The sequence below is a fragment of the Hippoglossus hippoglossus genome, chromosome 22, assembly GCF_009819705.1.
Source record: "Hippoglossus hippoglossus isolate fHipHip1 chromosome 22, fHipHip1.pri, whole genome shotgun sequence".
Classification (NCBI taxonomy): domain Eukaryota; kingdom Metazoa; phylum Chordata; class Actinopteri; order Pleuronectiformes; family Pleuronectidae; genus Hippoglossus; species Hippoglossus hippoglossus.
This window is the reverse complement of record NC_047172.1, coordinates 15809745-15820714: the sequence shown is the minus strand read 5'-3', so window position 1 is coordinate 15820714 and position 10970 is coordinate 15809745. Positions and strand designations below refer to the sequence as shown.

Here is a 10970-nt window from a genome sequence, read left to right as displayed (position 1 = left end):
TTTTCTGCGGTGGGCCCTTAGCCTCATTATGATCAGATGGACAGTAGCTGCCACAGTCGCTGCTCAGCTCCAGTGACACAACCAGGCTGGAATGTGGGTCAGTAGGCAGTGAGATGGAGGGCTGTGACCAGGGAAAGTTTCGGCCAATATATTTGTGTGTCCGTGGGAATGTGTGTGTGTGTGTGTGTGTGTGTGTGTCCTCACAAGCGACTGTTCCCACACAGTCTTCTTTGACCGGCAGCAACTTGAAAAATAGAACAAGGGGAAGGGTGTGTGTTCAGTATTGAGTAAGTGTCCACTTCTCCTCTCTCCGGCCGACTGCCCATTCCCTACAAGCTGTCAAATGCCCAAAAGTCACCCGGCGCCGCTGACCAAAAGCAGGCCTCCTATAATGGCAGATTATTCGATTCCACCGCAGCTCATTCTCACACAGAAGATCATAAAGGTTATCCTGAGATAAGCCTGTTACTCTTCCGCCTGTATTATATGCCTTATATTCCCCCCCAACATCTAGGTCAGGGATAAGCAGCCAGTTCAACCATGCTCTTAGAATCACAAACCAGTGCGACGAGTTTATGGTCTGTTTCCGCCTCTGCCCCCTCTGTGAAAACATGCAATGTATACACGCCATACAAACCAGGCCAGTCAGAACACAACCAGTGAACACAGTGGAAATATTGCTTAATGTGCCTGTGTGTGTGTCTGTGTGTGTTTTTTTTTCTCTGTTAAAGTGCAGATGTTGGAGGTTCATCTCGTTGACTGTTGCGAAAGTTTATCCTCCCTCTTACCAGAAACCCATATGCACTTTATGAGTTGCTCAATTATAAGCCCACTAAAGTAAATTGCAGTTGTCACACAAAGATGTTTTAAAATCTGCAGATTTGCACCGGTTTGATGTCAGTGCTCGTTCTTCAGCGAGAAATGCCAGAGCAGCTAGTATGACTGGTGTCGTGTAAGACGTGTTCATCTGCTTTTCTGTTTTTCAGCAAACACTCACAGATTGACAGCCATTGTTCTGAGGTGACAAGGTTTAGACAAGTTAAGACATGTGTAAACACACTGAATACACTGAATATAACGTGTTGCTTCATCCGCTGTATGTGATAAAGTGGATTATGGGAGGTTATACACAATTTCTGGGCTTCCAGGGAACGTTTCCTCTCTCTGGTCTCCCTGTCTGAACCTTTGTGAAGAACAATCTGCATTAATCGCGCAGTTAGCCTACTAATTATGCTGCATTGCCAACTATTCAATCAGTATATATTTCAAGTAGCCATGCACGCTAATGCAGCATGCTCTATTAAGGTCTTAATTCTAACTGGTAGGAGCACATCCCTCAAGCAGTTTTCAGACACGACGCCTCAAACAAGTAGGGACGGCCATCGAAATCTAATGCTTCATCGGCATTGTCCACATCAGAAGTCAAATTCAAACTTCCCTCTCCACTCTGTCACGTTTTCACCCCTGCAACAACCCAAGACTTCTCGTTGAGCCAGACATATGTAAAGCCACCAGACTCTTAGCAAAGACCCAGAATAACAATTTCAGCCTTTTATTGATGAAAATACAAACTTTTAGTGGACATTTCATGACCTGTCGCAGTTGCCCCATAAGATTACATAGCAGCCACTGCCACCGTGACGCAGCTGCCTGCGGAGACAATCTATTGGACTGATTCCAGAAGCGTTTGTAAGTACCAATCATTTACACACCCACATTTATAAACGTGCAGTGCTCAGGCTAAAAAGTACAAAAATTCCCCTTTACGGTTATGGTTAAGCTTAAATTGGTCATGGTTCATCAAGGTTTAGGTTTGGATTTGGCTGTCCACAATGAATGGAAGTGAATTCAAAGTCCTAATAAGGATATTTGCCTGTGTGTGTGTGTATCAATCAGAGAGAGGCTCTCCACTCAGCCAAATCATCAATTCTCCACAGTCCCACCCCGAACGCACACATCGCACACTTCTGTCTGATCACCGATAAATCTGTCAGGTGCTGGGTTTTACCCCTGCAGTATAAGTCGATCTCTATGACACAGATCTCCACTGACACACATAGCAGATAGTTAGCGTATGGGACAGCAACATACTGCAGCTGTTTGGGACTAAAGGGCTGCACTTTATAGCAGAAATCACATGAAGCTTGCAGATGTGGGGGAACAAAGTACACATGCTTTGGAAGGAGACGGCCACGGTATGAACATGTGTGTGAGAGTGATCGCACATGCACTTCAGATTGTGCTCTGTGTTGGTGTTGCGTGAACTTGAGACCAGAAAATCTGGCTAGGCAAGTTAACCGTCAGAGCCGAACAGAGCATCCCACAGAACAAAGAGATCCTCTTGCCTCATTGTTTCCCTTTAGGAAAAATAACGGCTCTTTTAAACACAGGAGCAGCGTAACCATTGTGTGTTTGTGGTGAACATCACAACAAATTCAGCTGTGGTTGACCCCTTTGCATACTGGTGTTGGTTTGTTGCATGGTCCTGAAATGACCCCTCAGCTTCAGTAATAGAGCATCCCCTGGGAAGTCTCTGAACTTGGACTACGTTATTGAATTAATGACTGATTTCCTCATCTTGTGCTGCATCATTTCAGATGAATTCTGTGATTGGAGGGAAACCAGAAAAGTATGAGGTTATGCCGACCTGTTCCAAAACCTGATATCCGAGTTTTGCTTTCACTTCCTGATGTGATCGTGCAAACAGCCCTGGGCCTCGAGAGGAATGACTGCTGTTTACTTCAACTGCGCTTCATCCCAGGATCACTCAGGTTTGTATTAGCTCATATGTTGATTCTTTTGTTCTCAGTTTACCAAGTAAGTACAACAACTGCAGAGCTATCACAGAGATTTTTGGATAATACTTTTTGTATTTTCTGTCTTCCATCTGGGGCTTATTTTACTCCCTCCACTGAGCCTCCTGAGAGCTGATTTATGTATGGGAAATATTTAGCTTCTCCAGAGAACTGTGCCCTCAGGGTTGGAAATGGGGCCTAGAAAGTGAACAGGTGAAACACCAACCAATCCCAGCCATTACAAAGGAACAGCGAGGTGTGAGACGGTTGGAGCTCAGGGTGTGCCCGGCTCGTCTGTCAGGCCCGGTTTGAACAAAATTGCTTCTTTGAGTTTATTAAACAAATGGCTGCAGTTCAAGCCTGAGTTATCCAGACGTGCAGAGACTCGCCAGTGAGGTCATCGATAGGGCAGCAGCAGCATCACGCAGGAGCTCATTGGCAAGAATTTCTCTCATGTAAGGAATTTAGTTCAGTTTTATGCAGAACAAGAATGCTACTCATTACAGTGCATTCCTCCTCCAAGGCCCAACAGCTGCAGCTTCACCTTTATGTCCTTTATACCCTATAACATCACCACTTACGCTTCTCACTATGTAACAATGTTTGTCTAAATAACCCATGTTAAATAAAGCAATCAAATAACGAAGACATGCTGAACTAAAGAGCAGACTATAGTGGCATTAAGTAGAGTGCACATTTAAATTCACTAGATCCACATTTGTACTTGGATCTGCAACAAATTGCATACTAATAAATATCAGTTCCTTGAACATGCCTATTTTTTTCACTGATATCCGTGAATCAATTTCTGAGAACTCAACAAAAATGTCCCAACTCAGAAAAAAATCCCTGGATTCGCCCCGTTTTGCATATGCACCAAAATTGACCTAAAACGCAACCTCACACCAAATTTCGTTATCCATTTAGTAGTTTTTAAGTAATAGTTAAAGTAACAGACAAGCAAATTGCTCAAATGTAGACTTGAGTTGTTTCATTGAGGGTTGTTGGGGTTCAAATAAAATGTTGCCCTTTGCAGATCAACAAAGTTTGAGGATTTTCATTCCTGTGTAAGGCTACTTTCATTTATTATTACCATCATTATGTATTACATCAAAACGATTTCATCTACCAGAAACCGCAGGGTGCTCTCTGGGGGACAGCCTGCATGTGGGGGGTCAAACTATCAACAAAGGGCCGTAAAGGTCACATGACGCAACAAATGTCTCATGAATGGATACATGCAGTGAGCCTCGTCCACTAATGTGGAAATCCCTGTGAGATTTTTACTGTATTAATTTACAGGCCTTTTTACAGCCACTAAGTACGACTGTGCTGCTCTGACTGCATACCTGTGTGAAGAGCTGCACTGAATCCCGGCAGCAGTTCACACAACCTGTCTCCAAACCCCAGGGACTGTTCTAAAGATACCAATAGTATGAACGCATGTAAGTGTGTGAGTGTGTGTAACCTACTTCAGAGCACATCAGGTGCCCAGCATGCAGCAGCCACTGCAGAGGGGAGGATCCACGACTGTATCGCACACACGCACTCTGTTCAAGGGTAAGTCTCAAGGACAAGTTCAGTCTCACCTCCTGTAAACCAGAAGCTGATGCACCGGACCTGCTCATTCATTCACACACAGCACGGTGTCAATGAGCAGCAGCGTGACGAGTTAAAACGGTCTGCCATCATTCACAGCTGATTTGAATGTGAAGTTGTGTGTCTGGAGAGGCACTGCCACAGCAGCATGTACTGCAGACCACCAGCTCTGACAGTGCGAGGCATGCTGAATTTAATCTGTGCCACTTCTTCTTACTACCGCCTCAAACATTTCAATCTAAGAAAATCACTTTGGTGTTTTTTCTCTAAATTGACGGAGAAACTGATAGAAGTTGAGGGCCAATTTTGAGATGAGATTGACGGCAAAGTGAAAATAATCGGAGATTCCTTTAGTAGAGGAATACATTTGTGACATAAGCCGTTTTTAGACATTTTACAGAGTTTGCATTTCACTTATGAAAAACGCAGCAGGATATTGTCAGGGTCAGGAAAAATTCTGGAAATTCAGACAAGAGATGGTGGGGGTCGAGCATGCATGTTTAACTGCAAGTTTAACTCCCGCTGTGGAAAAATGTGTTATATTATCAGCTCATCTACACCGCCATTGGCCCTGATCACCAAAAGCTCTGGAATATTATCGTCAGACTCAGACATTTGAGATTTCAGACACAGCCCCTCTGGAAAATGTAAGGAAAATGTCCAGACTTCAGTGGATGTCTGAAAACAGCTGTAAAATACTGTGTAATAATTAAAGAAAAACCAAAGACTTCAGGCTTTTATGCAAACATGGTATAAAAATTTAATGTTGCTGTTGATGTTAGCATGCTTTTTTTTTAAAAATCAACCAAACTCAGGAGAAGCATTGAAATCACAAAGTGACGTGTGAATATAAAGTACAGCAGTGCTACTTTCTTCTTTTTTTTCCATTTTTTTGTCAGTTTTCCTATTTTCTTAACAAAATAAAGGCTCCTCTGTGCCTGGTGGCCCGTTAAACAGAGGAGCGATACCCGGTGACAACTCTTGATTCCATCTCCTTCATCAGGAGCAATAAGCTATTATTTACAGGACAATCTGTACATCAAACAATCAGTCGCACAATCAGTCTCATTCACTTGTATGTACAGAAAGGCATTCACACTTCACTCAAGTGTGCACTGGAGATCCCCAACCTGCTTCCACATACACACACCAAGGCTACAGGCATCACACTGATACAACTATTAAAAACCATTTCTCAGTCCCCCATCACAACATACCAGGATATATCTTGGTCATAGCTATAAAAGTAAATTCATTTAAGCCTCCATGTTCCAAATTAACACACTGTGCAAAGAAAAATATAAAACACAGCACACAGAGATCTAACTGCTCCTCCCCGTAACAGGTTCACAGGCCAGCACTGTCAATTCATCGGAAGCCCACAGCAATATTCCACACAAAATTCATTCCACGGCTATTCACATGAGGCATGTCTTAATGAAAACTGTAGGTTTTCAAAAGTGACAAGTAACTTAAGAGCAGAGTTCTTGACTGTGACAGAGTCTCAGGAGCGCTTCAGCTCAGATAATCTGCGGAGAAGCTGCTGCTGACGGGACTTGAGGCGCTTCTTCTCTAGGAGCTGCCGCTTCTCTCTGGAGTGCAGCTCCACGAGGTACTCCGTCGCCTGAGTCAGGATGGCCACCTTCGGGGTCTTAGCCGATTCCAGGCCGGGGATCTCATCCCGCAGGGCGAGGAAACGAGAGCGGAGGTCGTTCCTCCTCTTCCTCTCTAGGAAGTTGTGGTTCCGTCTGCGGTCAGTGTCTTCTGCATCTGAGTTTAGGGGGGAATCTGAGGGGGAGGAGGGCTGGGAGCCGCGACCCTGCTGGCTGGATGCTGTGCAGGCACGCTTGCTTTGAGGCTCTTCCTCATACTCCTCCTCATCGTCATCATCATCATCATCATCGTCGTCGTCGTCCTCATCATCATCTTCATCCTCGGGCTCGCTATCTGGTGATCGGGCGGCATAGTTGTGCTGCTGCCGGTGGACGGACATGTGGAAGCGTTTGGGGCATGGGTCGGCCCGGACCGTGACGGTGACTGGCTTTCTGACGTTGACCAGCCGCACCCGGTTCTGCTTGCTCTCCACGGTGACCACATCGATTTCCTCTTCGTCATCTGTCATCACATAGAAAATATATTCAGCCACATGCACAGGGTTTGCCAGAAAGACTTTTCTATAGAATCCTCTACAAAATACTTCAATGATTCAGATGCCTGAGCTTAATCAAACTTTAACTAAAGTGACTACAAGGAAGTGCATTCCTTTAAAACATGCAGGTTTCTCTGTCTGTGGAGGGTAGAGCAGGAGCTGATTGTTCATTCATAACAACCTAACAATCTGGACTTTAAGCTTTTGTCATGCAGCACTGCTGAGGAATTCCTCTCAGGTTCTGTCACTTTGTGTAGTAGTAGTAGTGATAAATCACCATGACCCCGCCCCTTTACCGCACTCTGATTGTAATGCAGAGCTGCTGGAAGATACTGAATGAGGTGGAATTGAAGCAAAAGTGGCGAGGGCGCGGTTTTTAAAAGACTGCAGATCAAACATGTGGCGCATTGTGAGGGGGAGCGTGTAAATCCAGCTTTAAAGTGACTATGCTGCTCCCGATAACCCCGCTGCACCGCAGACCACAGTTATGCAACTGCAGCCCATGCTTTCCAAATTACGCATTGTTAGAGGGCAATATAATCCCGAGGCCGGGGCAGGGTGGGGCAATTTAGAGCATGACTGCTTCCTTACCAGAGGAATCGGAGCGAGACTCGGAGCCTGACGAGGCCGGCTTCCTGCAGCTGTTCGCCGGGAAGGTGAGAACCGCCGCCGGGTCGACGCAGTCTGTGACCGAGGCGGGGAGCGGGCCACTGGGGGAGACGCACTGCGCTTTGCTGGGTCTCACGGAGATCTGTGCCACCGGGGAGGCGATGGTGGCCACTCTCCCGCTGACCTTCTCCAGCTGCTTGCTGGCGGAGAAGCTGCTCCACATGCAGTCCTGGATGATGATGGAGCTCAGGTTGCCGAACAGCTTCTCCGGGTCCGGGGTGAAGGGACCCTCGCACTCCTCGTCCTGCCCCAGCACCTTGGACAACCAGCTGAGCTTGTCCCCCGGCGAGAGATGCAGGGCAGCGCCGCTCAGAGTCCGGGTGGGAGACATGGGAGGGGTGGGCAGCAGCTCGAACTTTTTCCATATGTCCTCGCTCGGTGCGGTCGACTTGTAAAAGTCCTCCTCGGTGTCGAAATCGTCCAAAAAATAGTGCTGGAAACAGTCGAACTCCATGTTTCCAAATAGTAGTAATAAAAAGTCCGGTTGAGTTTATTCCCAGAAAGGATCAGATGTCAGCTGCGATCTGTGGAGAACGTCCTGTTCAACCTGAGGGGAACATCAGTCATTAGTAATGGTCCTTTAAAAAAGTAGCTCCCATCCATCACATGATAATACCACATTTCAAGTCTCCATCGTGGGTTATTAGGACATCACACCCCCTCTGTCTGTATATCACAACAGCCTACTTTCCACAAACAGGACCCCATTAATAATTGATTGCATCTTGCGGATGCTCTTTGCAGACTGTCCAAGGCGCACAGGGTTATTATATAATCTAGTTATATATATATATATATATATATAGACTGTACATAAACGCCAGCTATAAGTCACAGCAAGTTCTGAATGAGTGGATTGGACACGAGGAGGCTGCATACTTTTAGTTTGACTGTGGGAAACTGCTGTACCATGTAGGCTGTGCTTCCTGAAATGAAGGCTGCGCTTTGTTCTAGCGAGCAGCCGAGAACCGGTAAAAGGGAAGAGAAGAAAAGTGCCACACTGTGTCTGAGTGCGTAAAAAGCGCACAGAGACGTCCCCCTCCGAAAGTTTCAAAGGCAGCAATCGGGATCAAACTGTACTCACCGGATTCTCCGCAAATCTCAACGTGAATTACGAGGGCATGCGAACCCCCCCCCCCCCCCCTGCAGCAGCAGCCAAAGAGCAAAGAGTACACGGTGATCAGACGTGTACAAGATCCGGTAGGTCCGACTGGATTTAAAGATGTGCTGCTACCACTTTTCTTTGAGTTCTCTTTAAACAAAAAGAAAACAACAAAAGGGGCAACGCACACACGCCAGGGCTGGGAGAAGAGGATCCAGGTTTCAGCCCACAATGCGTAACAGAGAGCCACACAGTGCGTTTTTCGCGCCAGTGAGATATCCTGTTATACGGCGATAAAGAGGCGCAGGGAGGAGCCTGGGAAATATCTGCAGCGGTAGATCCGGGTAAGCCCCTTCGCTTGAATCAGGGGCGGAGGGAGACGCACAGCTCCGCCCCGTCTACAACACCCACTATGGTCACAATCACTGTGACGTATCCCATACTTTGTTTCATCAAGATTATAACATAGAATGTTATAAAAATACTCAATCATGATGATAAAAACGACAATAATAATAGACACATCCCAAAATTTTTCTTGCATCAATTATACTAAATAATGATATTAAGAACAAAATAAATAATAATACACGTATAACATACTTTATTTCATCAAGATTATTATTATAACTCAATAACAATAATAATAATAATAACAATAATAATACACATATCTAATACTTTATTTCATTATTATTATTATCATCATCATCATCATTATTATTAGTTGTAGTAGTAGTTGTTTTTGTAGTTGTAGTATTGTATACATGGTATTATTATTCTTTTTTATACTACAAATACTACTACTACTACTTCTACTAATAATAATAATAATAATAATAATAACAATAATAATAATAATAAAAACTTGCACTTATATCTGATCTAAATGAAATGTTTAGGTACTTTACTTGGGTACTACAGGCTGTATACCCAGTATTTCTATTTACATTTAGAGGGAAATATTGTTAATTTATATTCCACAACATTTACATTGGACACCTTATTTACATTTTACTCACTGCATTATTATTTACATACAAAGATCAATTTATAGGGTCAACTTAAACTTCAATTGTAATGTCTAGATGCTATTTTAAAAGTTTACTACCTCATTCTATTTTTATGATTTTGTATTTAGATATTTATTGATGGCACCTGGTAGAAACATAGAGAAACAATAATTTAGATATATATTGAATAAATAATTTCTGCATATGACAATAGAGCCTTTGAATCCTGTTTAATCCTTAAAAAGAGCTCCACCTCCAATTGCTGTAATGAAATAAAACACATCAATGCATCTGTGATACTTATCCAAAATTATCACAGATGCATTGTAATTATAAGTAATGAGACATTATTTATCAAGCAAAAACATCAACCATTCCCTATAGTTTCACTTCCCATATCTGAGAGTTTACTGCTTATCTTTGTCTAATGTGAAAGTTTTGCGGCTGATAAGATATTTCGCCTTTATCTAATTATTTGATCAGAAAATAGAATAATTCTGTCAAACATTTCTACATAATAAAAGTATAATAATGTATTTTCCCTGTATTACTCTAAGTACATGTAACTAACAACACTTTTCAGACTTTTACATTTTCTTGGAATCAAATGTTTTTCATTGTTTCATAGCTTCATTTCTGTAATTATATATAATCTCTTTACCACTGCATCCCAGCACGATTAACATGTCTCCCACATGGCACATCATTCATGATTCATTATAACAACACAATGCATTTGAGGCAGTCAACAACACAGTGTCTGGCTGCATCCAGAGACATGACTGTGTGATCCTCATCCTGAGGTAAAGCTCACACGTCTCAACCTTGATGGCAAACATTAGTTTTTAGCTGATCCTCTTTTCCCTTAATCCTGTTAAAATTGGCAGACCTCAGAAGTCTGAAAGACTCCTAATCTGTTTTTCAAGCGTTTTGGCTGCATGAAAGGTTAGTTTATGTCAATTCAGTCTGTTTTTCCTCTAAAACTTTCAGTTCTGAAACTTTATTTCAAACAGGGAGACAAAGCAGCTGTTGAGCAGTTACGCGAAGTTGCCTTTTGTTGATTTGTCGAACTCCAGTATCAGGACTCTTAATTTGTATCACAAAAGAGGAGAATTAGGTGCAAATAGTCCTTAATTTCCATATTCAGCATCCTGATACAAAGTTTATACAGAAGCTAAGAGTTGCATTTAATTCCAATGGTTGTATGGAATGTTTGAATGACCTGCAGTTTCACACAGCGAGTACACAAACAGATTCGTCCTGCATCTGGTGGTGAATTGAGTAATCTTCTTTACAGTGAGAGAAAGCCACTTCAAAGCCGCTTCAGCGACACCCAAGTTAAAGTCCTCAACAAACACCACTGTATTTGGTCTTAGCGCGTTATTTACAGGCCGCAGCAGCAGACAGGAAAAAGACCACCCTCGTAAAACACATGTGCACTCAGCGACACCAACCAGGATACAACCACATTGAGTCCGGCAACAATTAAGCAGAGATGATTTATATACATATTGTCTTCTGTGAACCAATTCTTTATTCTCACTGGCGAGCAGAGGGTCAAAGTTCACCAACATCTCATGACCAGACAACGCCGGGTCACAATCGTACAACAACCGTGACCTTTACCTCCTCCTCCTCCTCTG

The 10970-nt window shown here is 43.5% G+C and overlaps 1 protein-coding gene across 1 annotated transcript; it reads right to left on the bottom strand.

Moving 5' to 3' along the window:
- Positions 1-5129: 5129 nt before the first annotated feature.
- LOC117756383 (protein L-Myc-1b-like) lies at positions 5130-8610 on the bottom strand. Its single transcript, XM_034576860.1, has 3 exons — positions 8297-8610; positions 7135-7759; positions 5130-6509 (listed from the first exon to the last, which is right to left on the bottom strand). The coding sequence occupies exons 2-3, from the start codon at positions 7664-7666 to the stop codon at positions 5899-5901; spliced, it is 1143 nt and encodes a 380-aa protein (XP_034432751.1). The 5' UTR covers positions 7667-7759; positions 8297-8610; the 3' UTR covers positions 5130-5898.
- Between the last annotated feature and the right edge of the window lie 2360 nt (positions 8611-10970).

Coding starts and splice junctions, on each gene's coding strand:
- LOC117756383 (XM_034576860.1), bottom strand. CDS start 7,666: ATGGAGTTCGACTGTTTCCAGCACTATTTTTTGGACGATTTCGACACC. Junction 6,510..7,134: donor GTCTCGCTCCGATTCCTCTG/GTAAGGAAGCAG, acceptor ATGTGATGACAG/ATGACGAAGAGGAAATCGAT.